This window comes from Chionomys nivalis, chromosome 26 (assembly GCF_950005125.1).
Source record: "Chionomys nivalis chromosome 26, mChiNiv1.1, whole genome shotgun sequence".
NCBI classification, from domain to species: Eukaryota; Metazoa; Chordata; class Mammalia; order Rodentia; family Cricetidae; genus Chionomys; species Chionomys nivalis.
In genome coordinates this window covers 30,736,562-30,757,933 of record NC_080111.1, presented here as the reverse complement: position 1 = coordinate 30,757,933, position 21,372 = coordinate 30,736,562, and the positions used below count along the sequence as shown (strand labels likewise).

The 21,372-nt window shown below is 43.0% G+C and overlaps 1 protein-coding gene across 2 annotated transcripts in view; it reads right to left on the bottom strand.

The window, feature by feature from the left end:
- Positions 1-21,372, bottom strand: part of Abcb1 (ATP binding cassette subfamily B member 1) — a 164,083-nt gene that overhangs the window by 57,015 nt on the left and 85,696 nt on the right. For both annotated transcript variants that reach the window (XM_057758772.1, XM_057758773.1), the window contains exon 4: positions 2,962-3,121. In XM_057758772.1, coding sequence (XP_057614755.1) covers positions 2,962-3,121 — 160 coding nt within the window. The remainder of the gene's footprint in view (positions 1-2,961; positions 3,122-21,372) is intronic.

Here is a 21,372-nt window from a genome sequence, read left to right as displayed (position 1 = left end):
ACCTCTCACACTGGTCAAGCAGTGTTTGTATTTAGACATCACAAAACATAGGGAAAGTTTAGAATGACATAAATGCATGCATTATGTCTGCTGAACTGCTAGAGAATTCTGTAAGGGGAGATTATTCCACTAGAGGCCAATGAGAAAGCTAACTCAGCAGTTTGCTGCAGAACATAGGGTGTACAGGATCTAAAGAACTCAGAAAGCACTCAAGACTACTCAAGACTTTCCTTGGGTGAATGTTACAAAGGAAATATGACATTTTGCTGTTGACCCAGGATGTTTTGTAAGCTCTTTGAATATCATGAAGGTGGGAGAAAAAGCATATAAATTTTACATTACTCAAAGCTACTATAAAAATTTCCAGCTCAAACCATTATTTGTATTAACAGAATTGAAGTAAACTTAGGTAAACTACAGGTTATTTAAGTAAGTAAATACTTAAGTAAGTAAATTTAGGTAAACTACAGGTTCTTTAAGAATACAAAGTAGTTTCCAGGACCCAAGACAACTACCAAAGATTCCCTAAATGCCCCTATTAGTATTTACATGCCCATTTCCAGGGAAAAGAGTCCACAGCATGCACCAGAGACTTAAAATCCAGGTGTCATCATGCAAAGCCCTGGGTCTAACTCCTAACCTTAAGTAAAAAGAAGGTTCCAAATGTTGACGCACCTTTGTAAGTCAAGAACTATCAATCTATTTCCAAGGTATTTCTTTTTTGGGTAGTCCTAGGAACTGAACACGGGACTTCATGATTGCTAGGCGAACACTCTGTCACTGAGCTACAGCCTCATCCTTCTCAGCATTTCCCCACCTGTGTGGAAATTGAGTCCTAAGTCTTGGAGTAGTTTGGTTTAGTAAGAATCCAACCCTGCTGGGCTAAGGTGACCTAAAGATTGAATCTCAGCGCTATTAACCTGTCTTTCCCACCCAGGTGTGTAACATACAAATTCTCCCGATAGTCCGTTCACTTCCCACTCTCATCTCAGTCCTTATGAAGCGAATTTCAAAAGCATGAGAAAATTGAAGTGTAGAAGCCTCTTCGCCACATTTAGACTTTTTGTGGTTTCAGTTTCCTGCAGCCAACCACAAGACTGTAATACTTCACGTCATCACAAGAGGAAATGGGGTGAGAACAGCGTTGCTAGTTATTTTGAGAAAGTCAGAGAGACCACGTTCACACAGCCTTGAATGTAACACATTGTTATAGCTATTCTATTATTACGGTTATTAATCACTTATTGTGCTTAATTTAAAAATTAAACTTTTTCATGGAGGTGTATGCATATGAAGGTATAATATATGCAGGTTTTGGTACTATCCGTTCGCATGGCCCGCATGGCGACTATTGCTGCTTGACAAAGGTCCAGCGTTTCAACATTGCAGACCCTTCTCCAGCACCTGTTTACTTTCAATTTTAGTGATTCTCACTATTAATGCCTTTCCCTTTAGGAAATTTTGTTCAGGCTTTGGTAAAGGATGAAAATGTGTACAGTGGTAGCCTCTCTAAACAAAATAATTCTTAGGAAAAAAAAAACCCCGTCACTTTGGAATCAAGAATCCCATTGTGCCTTCCTAATTAAACCAAGAACAGGAAAGCTAGAGATTTACTAGACACACCTGATCCCAAGGATGAACTACCTACAATCCAGATCCAGAGCCTGAGGCCATTAAAGCAAGAGTTCAGTTAATAAACAGAGAATATCCAGAAGTCAGAACGGTAGGTATAATGGAAAAAGACTACGACTTCTGGATCTTCCCTTTGTGAGTTTTATGAAGGGACCAGGCCCATATGGTAAGACTAGGAGATTGTAGTGTAGTCTGCTCCCCAGAAGTCCTTTTCCAAGGTCAGACATTTGGATAAGGATCTCCACACTCTTGGGAGCTTGAGGAAAGTTTCTGCTTGAGAAAGCAGTCAGAATTTGCAGGCCTTCATTAACATAAGGCTGGTGGCCACCTTTGCCTATTCTCAAGGTCAATGCTAGATTTAGATTCTACGACCCCTGACCTCAGCCACACTCCAGCTCACCTGCCCCAGGTCTCCGGTTTAATATTATGTTAAAAGTATAAAAGATGTAGTCTTTTTTCAATGTGGCGCCGTTAGCAGTCATCCTGATTCCCCCTCAGATCCGGTCCTATCTTCCTTCTCCCCAACCCCCAGCCCCACCCCTGACCTCGCCAAAACAGGTCTCCGGCAAACCGTGGTTCTGAATCCACTGGAACAACTCACTGGCAAAGGAAAGGATCTGCTATCATGAGAGCTTCCTGAGAACCCACCTCCTCATGGACTCTGGCACACAATATTCTCTACCTCTTCCTAGTTTTGAGGATGAACTCTTGCACCTATCTTAATCAAACATTTCCTGAGCCCAGGATCTCCCGCTGTCTCCCAAGTCCTTTCTAACAAACCTCTTTATCCTTTCCCTGGTCCCATTTCTCCATTCCCGGATTTGCTCCTAAAGACCTAACCTTTAGCAACATACAGAACACAATTGCCGGCATTTACTACTCCTAAAATCTACTGAAAGTCCATCTTTTGCAACTTATTTGAGAATGATGATGTTCTTCTAGTTTCTCAGGTCAAATGCTTTAGAATCGTCCTAGAATCTTCTCTTTACCCACGTCCAGTCTGCCCCAGCCTCTCGTGATGATCCGAGCTTACCATTCAAGGGCCTGATGAGATTCCTCTGCTTCTTCCTGAAACTTTATGAGTTTTTTTTTTTTATTTCAGAGATCACCTCTCAATTTCTACACATCTCTGCCAACACTTCCACTGGTTACTCTAATGCTTGTATCATCTTCTGCTGCTCCGTACAAGGATGAGCTGGCATTCACCCTCTCCACCACCTAGACCTCTAAACACAGCAGTGCACCCTTAGTAAGACCCCACAAAGAATGACATTAGGTCAGTGATATGTGCATGCTTCTAACACAATCAGTACCACAAACAACACTTACTTTCATCAGTAAAGTTTGGTGGGACGTTTCCCACATTTACAAAGCTGTCTGTCATTTCTCCAAACACCAGCATCATAAGCGGGAGTGCAACTCCATGGATTATAGCAGCGAGAGTTCCCACCAGCATGTACAGCCTGTCCAGCCAACCTGCATAGCGGAACTAGAGAGAGAAGAAAACAAGGGCATGACATCGGGCATTTCCGTGAATGTTCTCCTCTACCTCCAAATCCTCTTTCAAATCCAAATGCTTTTTTTTTTTTTTTTTTTTTTTTAATTTTCAGACTACTAGCTACTGGTTCAAGCTACTCTCCTGCCTTGGCCTCTTTGCCCTCTACCCTATTACTACCATAGCTTAAAAAAAAGGGCATTTGATTCGTTTATTAAGTTTTGTCTTCATTCTTCATAGTAGAATAATCTGTCTTGTCTTTTTATATGCAAGAATTATAAAAGTGGTTACTGAGCTGATAGCAGAGGTATCATAACTCTTGCTCTAGTTTCAAAGAGTAGAGACCACTTCATGGAAAAAATTCTGAATGCCAAAGGTCTCCTTGAAGACCCCATTGAGGAAGCACTGTACTACTTTTTAAAATCATTTTTGATTAAAGATCTGTTGTACAATGATATTATTATAGCTGAAAATAATTCAACATATTTGTATCAGAAAAGTACTTACTTGAATGACTATTTCCTGAGAACACTTTCTCTAAGAGTTGAATATGATCACAGTGAATGTACTGCAGATTCCCCGAGAACATTCTCTAAGAGTTGAATATGATCACAGTAACTGTACTGCAGATTTCCCGAGAACATTTCTCTAAGAGTTGACTATGATCATAGTGAATATACTGCAGATTAACGCCAGTTCTCTAGTTACTGGCAAGACACAAAAAGCAAAGCAAGGCTTATCTGGATCCAAGCAGTGATGAAGGATGAACAGCATAAGAAAGAGTAAGTGAGCCTAGACAGGGTCTGTCTAGGGGGCTGTTTCACAACTGTGAATAACTCAAGAAACTGGTGCAGAAAGGGAAAAAAAGGCAAGAGAAAATGAAAATACAAAGTGCCGAGGCTAGAGTATGTAGACAACCCCTGAGAAAATGGCTGTCATGTGATGTGGCATTCAGCTACAGGTAGCATGTTTGTGATTATGGGAGGGAAACGGGTAAAAAGTCTATGCGGGAAATGAGGAAGCTTGAAGAATAGGGATCAGGTGACAGCACCAAGCTGGCTGGGAGCCTACAGACAGATTCGGAAGCAGATGGGTGTCATGTGTCTACATGTAGCTATAGTCAGGAGCTTTCTAACACAGGGAGGAAATTAGGTAAACAGCCTTAGCTCTAGGCAGGAAATGTAAACAAAAGAAAAGACCAGGGATCTAGGAACACAAAAACACAGAAACTAAGATTTTAAAGCTTATATTTATTTCAGAGTGAAACAGAAACTAATCCGAAAGCCACTTAACTAAGTGAGGATAAGCATTGAAAGGACACGTGGAGAAACAGGGAGTAAAAGAGCTTAGCTAGTACTTAAAGGTACTCCACACAGCAGGAGCCTAAACAAAAACAAGTTTTGTAAAACAATTATTGAAACCTAAGGCTTGGAGTAAAAAAAAAATGCATTAAATGTTATAGTTCTTAGGTATTTGCCTTTAAATTACATCTTGCTAATATAACCAAATGAGATTAAGCCTGGGTTAATGGCAAAATTTTCAAAACATCATCTTCTTTATAAATTAAACCCTTAAGGAAAGAGTAGTGACTGGCAAATTTCATGTTTGGTTGAACCACAGCTAAGGGTTGCCAATGCATTCTTTATTTTATCTAAGCAACTGTCTTCTTCCTTAAAAATATAGAGGAATAATCAGGCAGAAAGTATCCTTTTTAGTTTTTGTTTTTGTTTCTTTTTGTTTCTCAAGACAGGGTTGCTCTGTGTAGCCCTGGCTGTCCTGGAACTAGCTTCGTAGACAAGGCTGGTCTCAAACTCAAAGGAATCTACCTGCCTCTACCTCCAGAGTGCTGGAATTACAGGCATGCACCACCAATGCCTGACTGAAATTATCTTTTTTTTTAAAGAAAGAATCTATTAAATACACCAAATATCAGACTCTTCAGAATAAGAAGGGAATGTGATTGATAGGCAAAACTTTCACTCATTACCACCATCCTCAGTATTCCACCTCCAGAACTTCTCATTGGCCAAAATCAAAACAAGGGAGGTGATGTGTGCACATATTTCCTGACTATTTAACTAAACGACAGATACAAGCTACAGAGCATATACCAAAGATACCTAACTCAGAAAGCTTAAAGAGCAGGAGAAAGACAAAGCAAAAAGTACCGGCAATGTACATTCTGAATGCTTTGGCAGCAAGAGAGTAAAGAACAGATATCAAATGAGTCAAATTCTCTCCCCTGTGGAAATCCATCATAGGATAAATGGCACTGCCTCCTAGTTTCGAAGGATGAGCAGGTGTTCAGAAGCAAGATGGAAGGTATTCTAGCCAGAAATAAGAGCAAGCAGAAGCAAGAAAGATTCCAATGGGCTTTGAGAAGATTAAAGTTGCTCAAGTTTGAGGTTTGATATATGAAAGTACAAAAATAAAGCACATTAACTAGGTACCCTTCATGGAGTTGGGGAAACTGGAAGAGTCGAGTGTTGGAAACGGAGAGCCGGGAAGTCTCCTGAGCATGGTTTGCATTCCTATCCAGGAAGTGCTATCCAGGAAGTAAAACACCACCATCTGAGGCAGAGCTTTACAGTGGTAGTCACAGGAGTAGATTAGCTCGTGTAGAAAGACTAAGGGATGTGTAAACTAAAGACAAATCTGGAAACAAAGCAACAGAAATAGACGGTTAACTTTTCTTGACCTTGGGATAAAAAGAGGAAAAGAAAAGGCAAATAGAAGAACGCGATGCAAATGATGCCCTAAGTTTACAGGTAAGCCAGACAAAGAGACAGTGATGAAGACATAGGAAGTCAGCAGGGGCAATAGCCTACGAAATAAAGGAAGTAATTGTGTCAGGAACCTGAGAAAGGGTCTCAGCTGTAGTAAACAAAATTAGTAAAGGAAGCAAGACACTGTCATGATGCCCTACGATTCTTTTTCATTGCTAGGGGAGGTGTATACAAGCTGTCACCAGCACGTTAAACAAGTGATCAGAGATTACCTTAAACAGGTGGGGAATACCTTAGCATTTGATGTCTTTAGAGTCCTGAGTCCTAACGTTCCCCTAGGTAATATTTTTACTAAAAATGTTTCTTATGAATGCAATAAAACATTTAGATGTAACATCTATATAGAAAAAGGCAAGCATGGAAAACTAAATCTAATGATGTCACCAGGAAGTGACGTAACCAGATAAGCAGGTGGGGAATTGTATGTATAGGCCACTGGTTCATCCCTTTCAGGCCATTCCAAAGATGATGTCACCAACTGTCTTATTTTGAACAAATCAACCATAAAACATAATTATTAGATAATTTGGAAATTTTAATATAAAATTATATTATTAAGGAAGTATTGCTCGTTTTGCTAAATAGGGAAAATATATTTTACAGGAAAAGTTTTGCAGAAAACCTGTTGAAATTAATAAAATGAGAAGGCTACATATAAAATACCATGAAACTTGTGGATGTAACTGCAACACGACAAGGCAGCATGCTAATAATCATTGGCAGTGCATGATGTGTGTATGAGTCTGAAGTTTTCTATCCTACCCTTTTATATTAGACATTTTACATAGTAAGGTTTGGCAAAGAGAAGATGGTTTACACAGCATGGAGAGGCATTTCTCTTCATCTCAGACTTGGAATGAATAAGCTAAGAGTGGATTCTGCAACAGAGACAGAAAGATAAGTCAGCTTTCTCTAATTTCTTTGTGACTTCGGGAAGAAAGGATGAGATTTGGGGAAAGGAGTAACAAAACGTTGAGTAGAATGAAAGCTTCCATCAAATTTCTCAACTTCACAACTTTTTAGCAAAGAGATGGGGGGTGTGAAAGTAGAAGATCTCATAGTAACCTTGAGTCTCACGGGGAACACTGCAGAGAGGGGGCAGAAGATTGGAGGAGCCAGACGGCCAGGAAATCTGCTGGGAGGGTGTGTCTCCTAGAAATGACAGGGAGACTTTACTCATGATAACTCAGTAAGACTTGCCCAAACAAGACCTGAACGAAGACAACGCCAATAAACACGCTAACATGAATGGAGAAAGTTCCATGGGGGCCTCACCTCCAGGCAAAGAACTCAGGGGGACTAAGAACTGCCGAGAGAAGGAGAATTAGTCTTTCTCAGGGATGAACCCCTAATTGATAATCCAATACTAAGTGGTCAGTCCTGAAATCATATATATGCAAACAATACTAAACGGACCCAGAAGGTTGCATTAACATATTGATGTATATATAAACAGATAATATAAAGAGGAGGCCAGGGACTTAAGGGGCCGGCAGGCAGAGTTGGAAAGGGAATGGGGGGCATATTATGTAATTATATTATAATTTAAAGAATTTGAGCCTCAGTTTTGGTATTTATAAAAATTAAAGAAACTAACACAAATGTTACAAAGATTACAATGCAATGCAGAAATTTTTATCAAGAAGGTAGTATGAAATACAAAATACTCCATCACTATAATTGGTTTGCAAACATAACAATAAGTATTTACAGTCAAAAAATAAGCAAAGTTGTAACATACCAGGTGCAACACAGGGCTGGATAAAGGTATTAACTAGCTACAGTTGAGAGATTTTAAAATAAGAGATGGAAAATACTTGGTTAGAGGCTGACAGAAAAGACAGAGAAAGTAAACCATGAGCACAAAACACAGGTAACTGGTGTTGAAAGCTGAAGGCTAATCATTCCAGGGAAACGTGGATATTATGGGTAGGAACACAGTTTAGATAAGAGTTACAGTGTGCTTACCAGTGTGACCTTACTATGACCCCTGGGTTAGAGAGGAAGATCAGTGGGTTCATTCACTCATTCAACCTTTGAAACTTGCTCAACAAGATACAAGAAGATTTGCATTTGGTTCTAAGCACTGTCAATAACGGTGGATAACATATGTCGCCTGTCCTTAAAAAGCTTAAACTGTGTGCAGCTGGTAATTAGAAATAGATATCCACTCAGTATCTAGGTACTTATTAAGTCTCTAGACACTGTTCTAGACCTTTGAGGAGCAAAAGAGAACAAAACGTAAAGACACCCCACTCTCATGAGCACACATTCAGGAAGAAGGGTCAGAAGTGAGGAAGTGGTTAAGCCTTTAGAGGCTAAAACTTCAAACTCAGACAGGGACTCACAGGGTCAGTGAGTTCAGACCGGCTGCTCAAGGAACACCTCCCTGAGACAAGACCTCAGTACCAAGAAGGATGTGGTTCATCGTGTGGGGATCTCTAAACAAAGCATTCAGAAGAGCATATGCAAAGCTTCTTTAGTGGATTTGTTTGGTATACATGCAAAGATGCTTGGGTAGACATGAGTTTGCTGTCCATTAAAGAATGAACACTGCACTAAGAACAGAAAGGGCAGGATCTCTTTCTATGATTAATTCATAAATAAGACAACTCATACCATAAGTGATTTGTATATTAGAAAACAGCTTGGGTTTTGCTACCAGCCTGAAGTAGAGAAGAAAAGCATTACAACATCGGAAGGAAGGGACTGACCTGATCTCTTGTGACTCTGACAAGTAGGTCTTGAGAAGTATAAAACCGGAGCATGGACACTGTGGGAAAGAGTGGCTGAGAGGATAAAGCCTTACCAGGAACGAGAGACGAAGGAGGTTACTCCTAACACATGTACGATCTAGCCCTGGGACCCTGTCTATGGATATGCTCTTTCTTATATTGTTTGACATGATGAAATGGACCACAAGTGTTATGGGTTTGGGAAGATTATCCTGGGGCATATGTAATCACAGAGATGCTTCTAAGGCAGGAGGGTGAGTGACACAGGGAAGGGGCACAGGAATGTAAGTGCCCCCTAGAACCTCAAAATGGGAAGGAGAACGCAATCTTAGGAAATTCCATCAGGAATGAAATCCTCCTGACGCCTTGATTTAAGTTCACTTCAGAACCAGAAGTGTGGCGAACTATCGCCGCCATTACAAGATGGCGCCGAGAGCCTGATGAACAAGTGTGTTTTGGCGTGTTAGACCAACGTCTCTACCGCCTGATCTTGCTCCTGATCTGCCCAGAAACAGCTGCTTCCAATCCCATGCGGCCACGTCTCTTTCGTTCTGAACACGCCCATTCTCCCTGTATATATTCAGCCACTTTCCGCCATTCGGGGCCCCCTACTTCCACCAGTCAACTGTAACCGAGTGCACTTCAATAAAGCGCGATAGAGAAGGATCCTGTGTCGGTGGTCTTCAATTCATCGCTGGTCGAGTCTTGGCGGGCCACAGCTGGTGCCGAAACCCGGGAACTTCGGCGGACACCGTAGGGGGCCGAAGAGGATTCAGAACTCTACACGCGAAGTGGTCGACGTCGGTAAAGTATCCTCAGGTATGTCGAGCTTGCTGGTGGGGGGGGTTGAGCCTGTGTGGTTTGGCATCGCTGCGGTAGTCTTTGGGTTGGTAATTTTTTTCTGCTGCCTGTGCTTGCGGTGTGATCGTCCCGGAGAGGAGTGCCTCTGCTGCGTGTCAAACTGAAAGTAAAATCCGGGGTAGACAACTCGGTATTTCAGTCCCATCGTAAGACTCTCGTAAAGAAGGAAGGTGATGGGCTCGGACAGCAGCAAGGGTCGGGCGCCTGACTTTGTCAGCCCAATACAAGCTTTATTGAAAGAACGGGGATTGAAGGTCTCTGATGGCACTATAAAAACCATATTAAAAGACATTGACCAACAGGCGCCGTGGTTCGTAGTGTCAGGGGACTTAAATATCCCTTGTTGGGAGAAACTGGGGAAGGACCTCGACAAGGCAGAGGAAAGACATCAACTTAGAGCAGGTACGATCCCGCTCTGGAAATTAATTCGTGCTTGTTTAAAAGAAGGCAAGCATATGGAGCATGTGAAAAGAGGGCAACGCGCGTTGACAGAGCATCAGGATAGCCTCTCAGAGTTAAGCTCAATGAAGGGAGATGAGGATAGCAAAAGAAATGGATCCAAACTGGGAGAGAAGGAGAAACCCAGTAAGAAAAAAAGGGACCCCGATCATGGGATAGAGAAAAAAGGAAATCCCGATCAGGGAGCAAAAGGGGAGGAGGGTGAGAGACCTGTGCCAAGTGCACCCCTCTACCCACCCCTCGATGAATTTTTAGATGAATTTGCCACCATGAACTTACATGAGGATGAAGGACTAGAGGGAGATGAGGAACTAACTGAGTGGGAGGAGGAGGAGCTGGAGGAAGAGGCAGCTAGATATGAGGAGGGCCGATATGAACCACAGCCTAGCTATGCTCCACCGCCATACCCAGGTCGGAACAAGCGTGGTACGGCAGGGGGAGCTCATAGACTCTCTCGAAATACTCTTCGATATCTAGCTGAACTTACCCCAATCCCGTCTATGGCGTTTCCTGTTTTTGAGGATCAGGACCAGCGGAGGTATCATGAACCAATTCCATATAAACAGCTGAAAGACTTAGTCGAGGCCTCCCGGACTTGGGGACCCAACGCACAGTATACCATAACCTTATTGGACAGGATATTGAATTCAGCATTAACACCCAATGATTGGTGGGAGATAGCGCGAGCTTGCTTGACCACCGGGCAATACCTAGATTATAGATCTGTGGTGACAGAGGCAGCCCATGCACAGGCTAGAGTCAACGCTCAAGCACAAAATACAGCGCCATGGAATGCTGACATGCTTCTGGGTCAAGGCCAATGGGCCGTGAACCAGACAGCTTATCCAGTTCAGGTTTATCAACAAATCCATGATATTTATAAAAGGGCATGGAAAATGATCCCAAAAAGAGGAGAAGTGTCAGGAAATCTGACTAAGATAATACAAGGCCCAAATGAGCCATTCTCAGATTTTGTAGCTAGAATGGTGGAAGCAGCGGGAAAAATTTTTGGTGACACCCAGGAAGCCATGCCGCTGGTGCAGCAGTTAGTGTATGAACAATGTACAAAAGATTGCCAAAGGGCCATTACTCCCTGGAAGGGAAAAGGGCTAGATGCCTGGCTAAAGGCCTGTCGTGAGATTGGAGGCCCATTGACAAACGAAGGGCTAGCCCGTGCCATGATAGCCGCCACAAAACAAAAGAGCTGCCAGAATGGCTGTTTTGCCTGTGGTAGGCAGGGACATTTGAAACGTGATTGTCCAAACAAAGGGAGCTCAAGCAATGGCCCACCGGCGGGCAGACAACCGGGCACCTGTCCTAGGTGTAAGAAAGGGAAACACTGGGCCAATGAATGCAGGTCAACAAAAGATATTAATGGTCAACCCATAAACAACCCATATGTTCCCAGGTCAAAAAACATGCAGAGGGGCCCTCGACCCCAGGGCCCCAAAATCTATGGGGCAATACAGGAGGGGAACATGGATCCTCCCAAATCGCCCGACGAGCCACATCAGGCTCCGCAGGGATGGACCTCCGTGCCACCTCCGGGTTGGTTTTAACTCAAAGTATGGGAGTACAAGCGATCCCCACTGACATGAAGGGACCGCTTCCAAAAGATTCAGTGGGAATTGTTATCGGTAGATCCTCTAGTACAATGAGAGGGCTGCTGGTACTCCCAGGAGTTATTGACCCAGATTATCAAGGGACCATTAAGATCATGTGTCACTCTCCTTTTGGAATTGTCTCTATAGCTCCAGGAGATCGAATAGCTCAGATGATAGTCGTGCCATCCATGCATGAGCGCTTTCCGGCCCATACCGCGGAGAGAGGAGACAGAGGGTTCGGGTCTTCCGGAGTAGATATGGCCTGCCTTTCCTTGGAGTTGAACGATCGGCCGATGTGTACATTAAAAATAGAAGGGAAGTCCTTTACAGGGCTGATAGATACAGGGGCAGATAGGAGCGTTATGAGCCGTCAGTTTTGGCCTAAGAGCTGGCCGTTGCAAAAGGCTTCACAAACACTCCAAGGGCTAGGATATCAGAACACACCTGACATGAGTGCGAAGAGCTTAAAATGGAATGTGGATGGCCAAGAAGGATTTTTTCAACCTTTCGTACTAGATCTGCCATTAAATTTGTGGGGAAGAGATGTACAAAAGCAACTAAAACTTATGTTAACCAATGAGGGAAGTTACTCAAGTACTAGCCAAGAACTTATGAGTAAGCAGGGATATATGCCCGGAGCAGGTTTAGGCTGTAATTTACAAGGTAGGCCTGAGCCTGTTATCCCAGAGGGAAAACATGATAGAAAGGGTTTGGGTTTTTCTTAGGGGCCACTGAAGATTATATAAAAAAATTCCATGGAAGACTGATAAGCCCGTATGGATACCCCAGTGGCCCCTCTCTCAGGAAAAACTCCATGCGGCATGGCAGTTGGTGAGAGAACAATTACAACTAGGACATATAGAGCCGTCCACGTCGCCATGGAATGCTCCCATATTTGTTATAAAGAAGAAATCAGGAAAATGGCGCTTATTGCATGATTTGAGAGCCATTAATGCACAAATGTCCTTAATGGGCCCGATTCAAAGAGGCCTTCCTGTGCTTTCAGCTTTACCTAAAGGATGGCACGTATATGCCATCGATATTGTTGATTGTTTTTTCTCCATCCCCTTGCATCCAGCTGATAAAGAGCGCTTTGCCTTTACTATTCCTTCATTAAATCATGAGGAACCCGACAAACGATACCAATGGCGGGTCCTGCCTCAGGGCATGGCAAATAGTCCTACTATGTGCCAGCTCTTTGTGGATGCGGCCCTTACCCCTGTTAGGAGGAGTTTTCCTGATGTAACAATAATTCATTACATGGATGATATCTTACTGGCGAGCCCAGAGAAGGTTAAGTTAGATCAGGCCTTAATTGCCTTGGAGGCAGCCCTGGGAGAGAAAGGACTTTATATAGCTCCAGAAAAGGTGCAAAAGACTGAAACGGTGGAATTTTTAGGATCTAAGATTGAATTACAGACAATCAGGCCACAAAAAATTAAGATAGGCACACAACACCTAAAGACCCTTAATGATTTTCAAAAGCTTTTAGGAGATATTAATTGGTTGCGCGGATATCTCCCTATGACGAGGGAAGAATTAAAACCATTATTTAGGATTTTGGAAGGTAATCCTGATCTTAATTCACCAAGGAGTTTAACGGCAGAAGGACGCGAAGCCCTCAAATTGGTTGAGGCCGCAATTCAGAAAGTACAAGTGATGCGCATTGATCCTTTGCGCCCATTAACGTTTTGTATACTTCACACTTCTGGTAGCCCCACGGGGGTGTTTTGGCAAGATGCTCCGGTATGGTGGATACATAGCCATTCTCAAGGCCAAAAAACTTTAACTTATTACCCTGAAGCTGTTGCCTCTCTGGCCTTATTGGGGCTGAAGTTTTCAATTTCTACCTTTGGGTATGCGCCAGATAAATTGATCATACCCTATACAAAAGAGCAGGTAGAGGTCCTTGCTGGTACAATAGATAGTTGGGCCATTCTTGTTACAGCTTATTCAAATTTGATAGATAATCATTATCCCCAAGACAAATTGTTACAATTTTTGTGCCATAATATTATATATTTTCCTATTATTACCTCTCAAACACCGATTTCAGGTGCACTGCATATTTTTACAGATGGATCAAAAACAGGATTAGGAGTTTATCAAGTCATGGGGAGCGAGCCAGTGCAGTTACAATTTCGCCCTGGAGCCCCCCAGGTGACTGAATGTTTGGTCGTTTTGGAAGTTTTCAAGGCTTTTCATTCATGCTCATTTAATTTGTTATCAGATTCCTCCTATGTTGTTAATGCGGTTCGACACTTGGAGGCTACATCACATATTAAAGAACAAAGTATGATTGCGGCAGTCCTTTATCAAGTACAACAGTGTATTTATAAAAGAGACACGCCGTTCTATATTGGTCACATAAGGGCACATTCAGGCTTGCCTGGACCACTCGCTGGCGCTAATGCCACGGTGGATGCTCTTACAAGAGAACAGCTTGGACTGCTATTATACGACCCAGTACTCCAAGCCCAATCCTTTCATCACAATTTTCATGTACCTGCCGAGACGTTACGCCTCCGCTTTAATATCACTAGGAACCAAGCCAGAGACATAGTCAAATCCTGCCAGACATGTGTGATGTTTCATCACCCGCCTCACACCGGAGTTAACCCTCGGGGATTGAAACCCCTAACCTTGTGGCAAATGGACGTAACCCACGTTCCTGAGTTTGGCAAACAGAAATGGGTGCATGTTTCTGTGGACACCTATTCAGGTGTCATTCATGCTTCCGCCTTAACGGGTGAGAAAGTGAGAAATGTAAAAACCCACTGTCTAGAGGCCTGGGCAGCTTGGGGAAAGCCTATGACCTTAAAAACAGATAATGGTCCTGCCTATGTGGCCCAGGGCTTCAGATCCTTTTGCGCTCAAATGCAAGTAGCTCACCCCACTGGGCTGCCCTACAACCCTCAAGGGCAAGGGATTGTTGAACGTGCAAATCGAACCCTCAAAGAGATGCTACAAAAACAAAAGGGGGGTATTGAGGGCTCTGCCTCTCCCAAGGATCATTTATCACTAGCCCTCTTTACCTTGAATTTTTTAATCTTGGATAATCATGGCCGTTCACCGGCAGATAGACATGCTGGCCACATTATAACATCCACAGAATATGTAAAATGGAAAGATGTGTTAGATAACAAATGGCATGGACCGGATCCTGTAATACAGAGATCCAGGGGAGCTGTTTGTGTTTTTCCTCAGGAGCGGCCCGATCCGGTGTGGGTGCCTTCGAGGTTAACCAGAACAGTGGCAGACAAAGAAGACGCCGGACAGCCCCAGGATGACGAGCCAACTCTCGAGGAAGCACCGTCTGACCCTGAACATCATACTCGCCCTTGCTCCCCTTCTGATGACTGTTAATAGCCAAGACAATTATTTTTGGGCAGTTACCCGCACCTGGCCCATTCCCATGCCGGTTACTAATGTTTCTAGAATCTTGCCCCATTTGTATATAAAAGATTGCCTTTTTGATTTGTCCTGCCAACAAGTAGATTATAGAGAAGAAGCTTATAATGCAACCAGCTACGATTTACAGGGAACCCTTTGCCTGACTAGTAATAGTAGCGCCTCCCTTCCCTCTTGTTTGATGCTAGACTTTAAGATGTTTGCTAGTTATTTAGATCCTTTAAATGGCATTCACGAATCGTGGATGCTTGATGCCATATTTCAGACTCTTAAGCAGGCGAATGGGGGCAAGTCAAGTGGCTCAGGTGATATCAGCAACCAGACTGTTTTTAATGTTACCACCTATACGTTAAATGTTACCGCTGCCCTTCCATTTGTTGTTCAGACAGGTAATTCCGACGGGACAAAAGACAATACCCATAATTACAGCCTATCCTTACCTCGCTGTGAGCGTAGGGTAAATTTTCAATGGCCACCTACATTTTTAAATTGTGTCCCTCGCTTTGACAAGCCCAAACCAGCTTCTCCCGGCTGGTGGCTTTGGAAAGAGCTACCAAAGTCAACGAAACAAGGATTAAAAAGGGGTCTGCTTACCTCACCTTGGATTTATTCCAATAATTATGGAGGTTTTGTGGATCTGTCACCTTTTATTTTATTTAACACTTCCAAGTGGATATTAACAAATAGTTCAGGAGTGTTAAATGGGTCCAAGTTGTTAATCCAAGAGAGTGAAGGGGTGGCTAATATTTCCAAATCAAAAAATCCAGTTTGTGTGGATGCCCCGTTTTTATGGATTTTAAGCAATCACTCTACCGACAAGCAGCTTAACTGCTCAAAGACTTCTTGTGTATTATCTCAATGCTGGTCCTTTCGGCACACAACCGGCCTGCTAGCGAAGGTGCCTACCTTTGTGTGGGTACCAGTGAAGGCAGACCCAAATGAATTTTCTGTTTTGTCCCTGATTCGGCAAAAGCGAGATTTCGGTATCACAGCAGCTATCGTAGCAGCTATTGCTGTTTCCGCAGCTGCGGCTGTTACAGCTGGGGTAGCTATGGCCAACCAGGTACATGTAGCAAATACCATTAATGAAGTAGTGCAGAAAACCTCAGAAGCCCTGATACAACAAGAAGCTATAAATAAGCATTTGGCTTCAGGAATTTTATTACTTAATAAGAGGATAGATTTAGTGGAAGAAAATTTATATAAGATGTTTGATGTTATGGCTATGAGTTGTGTTTTACGCAAAGAATACTTATGTGTTACTCCTTATTTTGCATCATTTAATGAATCAAAACGATTATCCAATTACTTGAAAGGTAATTGGAGCTTGGAGTTTGAGCAATTACAATCCAATTTAAGCTTGAAAATTTTAAGTTTAAATGCTACCAAAGCAGAAGTGATTACACTTGGAGAGTTTACGGACTGGCTGGTTACTATCTTCTCTTATATTAAAGAGTGGGCTGGGGTTGGTGTGATTGGTGTGCTGATGTGTGCAGGGTTGATGGTGGCACTGTTCTTGATTATAAAGATGATGAGAGCACGCAAAAGGGAGAAGATAGCAATTGTCTGAGCACTCACTGCACTTGAGGCTGGCACATCCCCCCAAGCTTGGCTCACTATGTTTAAAGAGACTTAAGCCGTGTCTTTGCACCCGACGGGTCCTGTTGCCCATTGCACTCGGAAGAACGGCTTGCCTTACCCGGGTGGCTTGCACCATAGAGTGCACAGGGTGAGCCACCCTGGAAATCATGGTTCCGTGCAGACGGGTTTCCTCTGACTAATTTTCCCGTCCCTGGAAAAACAGAGATTATCATTTTTGCCCAGGGGGGAACCCTCTAATTTCAGCCATGACTGGAGGTCTCTTTCTCTAATCAAACAAAAAAGGGGGAGATGTGGCGAACTATCGCCGCCATTACAAGATGGCGCCAAGAGCCTGATGAACAAGTGTGTTTTGGCGTGTTAGACCAACGTCTCTACCGCCTGATCTTGCTCCTGATCTGCCCAGCAACAGCTGCTTCCAATCCCATGCGGCCACGTCTCTTTCGTTCTGAACACGCCCATTCTCCCTGTATATATTCAGCCGCTTTCCGCCATTCGGGGCCCCCTACTTTCACCAGTCAACTGTAACCGAGTGCACTTCAATAAAGCGCGATAGAGAAGGATCCTGTGTCGGTGGTCTTCAATTCATCGCTGGTCGAGTCTTGGCGGGCCACACAGAAGAACATTAAGTTTATCTTAAGCCTGCCTAACGGTGTCTTCTAAAGCAGCATGGCAGAAAATGAATGCAGTGCCAATAGAGAGTAAAGGAGAAACCCTCCTCAGAAGGAACCAGACACTGTAACTGAAACTGATATATTTGATCATGACATTATAGACAGAAGTTTTCTTGATGTGAGATTTCCCTCTGTATGGTGTGATTATCATTGATAAATAAAGGAACTGCTTTGGGCCTTTAGCAGAGCTATAGGGGAACAGAGCTAGGTGGGGAAAACTAAGCTGAATGCTGGGAGAAAGGAGGCGGAGTCAAGAGAAACCATGGAGCCACTGCCTGAGACAGATGTGCTGAAACTTTGCTGGTAGGCCAAGACCTCGTGGTGATACACAGATTAATGGAGATGGGCTAAATTAAGATGTGAGAGTTAACCAATAAGAAGCTATAGCTAATGGGCCAAGCAATGGTTTAAATAATACAGCTTCTGTGTGATTATTTCGAGACTGAGCTGATGAGCAGCCGGGAACCAACAAGCGGTCTCCTCCAACACTTTCTTAGAAGGAGAGGGCCCAGGTCCTCACCTATAAGTATAACTGACAAACGCAGAGTATGAGTGGGGATGTTGTAGCTGAGTCAAAGAATACCGAGTCTGAGGTAACAAGGTTACTAAAACAGAAGGGTGGCTGGAGTAGGTAAGTGAAGCTGACAAGGGAGGCGTGGTGTCAACTGGAAAAGAACATCCCTGTAAGTGAGCAGAAGACAGTCGTGAGAAAGAGCATTCTGCACAAGGACCAAACATATTTTAGAAATGTCTGTGTAGAAGCAGATGAATGCCAGCCTCGTCCATGACTCGGGGGATAAAGGGTGAGGAACTGCTAAAAGGCGAAGGTGACTCTGGGAGGAAACCACACCGTATCATCCCAGAAACAGTTTGGTGGCCAGTGACAAGGACAGTGTCTAGGACAGGCGGAGTTTTCAAATGCCCACTGAACTGAGTGAGTGGTAGGAATAGAAGTCAAATTCTAAAACATTCAAGCTGATTTTCAATAGAGACTGTGAAGAGACTTGTCATTCTAGCAAAACCCCGTTCAGAGAATGAGGATGCAGAAGAAGAAGGATGATGATAGCTGTATTTGGCCTACAAAAGGCAAACGAGGTAGGAACCGAAGTCCAAGTAAGTGTTGTGTGGTAAGAACTGGCCCAGGAGTGATGGCTCACACCTATGATTGCTTACTTCTAAGGAAAAAGAAATATAAGTTAATTTCAAGGCCGCTTGGACAACACAGCAAGACTCTGCCTAAACAAACACGCCAAAAAACCTTGGGTATCAGCGTTAACATGAGAAACAGGAGAGAACAGATCCAAGTTCACATAGGTTTGTGAGGTGGTTAATGTCATAAAGGTCAAGGAGTGGTTATTCATATGACAATAAAAGTCACACAGTGAATAAGAGGATCAGGAGTGGAAAGGAAGACACTAAGCCAGGTGGCAAAGTCTTCAGTGACCAGATGGTCAGAAGATAAGAGCACTAACAAAGAACTCTTCAGCTTCAGAAAGGTTACATGTTAACCAAACGTAAGCTGTCATAAACAACTACAGTTTTTAAAAGTAATAGTTACATGCAGAGCTGGGCAAAAGTTGGACCCTCCGCTATAATAGTTACGTAACTGACTCGGAGTTCAGCGCTTAACTTCTTAGTGTGCTTTTTATCCAGCAAGGCATCATGGCGAGAGAAGATCACACAGCACAGGCTGAAATCAAACAGCGCACGGAAGGTACTTACAAATGATGGTTCCTGACACGGACGGTATCGTCTATTTAGTGCAATGGTGGCTAATGTGACGCATTACGTAGACAGCTTAGAGTAAAATCTGCCATCATGATAGCAGCGTGTGTAATCTCTGAGGCGTTCACTTCAGGGGAACTGCAGACTGCGTTTAGCCTGCTTTCGCTTTCACGGGTCCAGTTTCCCCAGTTGACTTCAAGTTTATTCTACGTTTGTGTTTCTGTGAAGACTAAAACTAGGCCTGACATAAAGTGAAACCTAGTATAAAATTTTGAGGGAGTTATTTTCTTTGTAACTATTCTCTCAAGACTCCTAAACATAAATTAACTCCGGAGGCAGAAAGAGTTCAGAAATGTCTAGAAAGAACCACTTAGATGGCTGGTATTTGGTTGTCATCTAGAAGGTGGATCTGGGAAGCTTCCATCACTGCAACTGGTAACCGTGGCCAATTTGCAGTGTGGATTACGCTGAATGACTTGCTTTCCTCGTGAAGCTGCAATTTTGGTGCCTGCTTGATGGAAAGTTCCTTCATGCTCAGCCCCCAGTGAAAACCTTGGCCCTATGGCTGAAGCAGTTACTGACAGAAAGCCCTGTGCATTGTTGCGACCTTGCCCTGTAGCTGAAGCCGTCACTGACAGAAAGCCCCGTGCCTCTGCTGTAACCTTGGTCCTGTGGCTGAAGTCTTCACTGACAGAAAGCACTGTGCATTGTTGTGACCTTTGTCCTGTGGCTGAAGCCGTCACCGACAGAAAGCCCTGTGCTACTATTGCTGCTTCCAACTCCCTGCTGAGGACAAGGGTGTTTGGAGTAGATAACTCCGGGAGCCTATGCCTGATTTCTTTGAACCTTGCACCAAATGACTTTTGTCATTACTGATCTTGCTTTGCATTCTTCTGCTAATAAATCTTAGCTGTGGCTTTTCAGGGAGGTAGTGTCAGAGCCAACGAGGATTATCTCAGATGGAATTATTGCTAATTGAGTACATCTTAGTTGTGAGTAGGGCATTGTCTTGTGTCTGAGTCCTCTTAAGAAGTCATTAGACTCGGGCTCTTTGAAATCCTCAATACACACAGTTTACTCTTACCTAGAAACTACTAATAAGCATCATAATAGTATTAGAATTTTACCCTAAAAGTTTCTGATTATATCCCTATGTTTATAGGTTTTATATAGCAGTAAGGGTCTGGTTTTCTACATTAACTCTTTGGGACAAGAGAAAGATACCTGTATTAGCTAATTTCGCTTGGTTTCATATCCAAGAAGAGGGAACCAAACTGTAGAATTGTGTCCATTGGATGCCCTATGACCACATCTGTAGGGCAAATACTTGATTGATAATTGATATAGGAAGATTTGGCCCACTGTGAGAGGCACCATCCCTAGGCAGGTGGGTCTGGGCTGTGTAAGAAAAGTATGTGAGGTAGAAGCAAGTGAGTAAGCAACTTTCCACCATGGCTTCTGTTTCTGTTCCTACCATATCTTCCCTCAGTGATAAACTATGACCTGAAATAGGAAGGAAATCTTTTCTTCCACGTGTTGCTTTTTATCAATGTAACTAGAACAACACGAAAGATGCACGGCACCTCTTCAAAACGTATTTGGGGGCAAGAAAATCCTTAAGGATGAAATGAGCTTGTACGGGAAGCAATTTAACAATGTCTGGTACATATTGCTGTACATGTGAGATTATCACGACCTCACATGCAAACTCTTTATTTGTGTGTATGTGTCTCTGTATGTACCCCCCTCTCTTTCTCTCTCTCATTGTGGCTTAAATTCAATATTGGTAGCACTAACTCTGTATAGCAGTCAGGGTACATTTTCTGAAATATAAAAATTTCAAGTCTTTAAGGAATTATAACCTATAAAGTAGAATAGATAAACTACAGTGTTAAAGATGCAGCTTTCTGGTAGTGTATGCTTAGCATGCACAAGAGTCCTGAGTGGATTCCTGGCACTGAAACAGGGCAACAACAAAACCCAGACAATGAGACAAAACTATGTTCATATCAAAGTAAATTTACAAATTAAATTTAAAAAATGAATCCAACATAAAAGTTTAGCATAAATGTTTCTTCCTGTGCAAGAATATAAGAATGAAATCTTTTAAAAGAAGAACAAAATCTAAAACAAAAAGCTGTCATTTGGTGAATCAAGAATTATTTCTGTGATGACCTGCGTGGTATGCTTGTATCCTCAGCACACAGGAGGATCACGGATTCAAGGTTATCCTCAACTCCACAGGGAGTTAGAGGCCAAGATACTTGAGCCCTTGTCTCAAAACCACCAGCAACAATAATGACAAGGGCAAAAAGAGGAGTGGAGATGTGTAACCAAAGGAGCCAGGCGAGAACAAATGTAAGCAGAAGAAGACGTAGATGGTCTAAGATA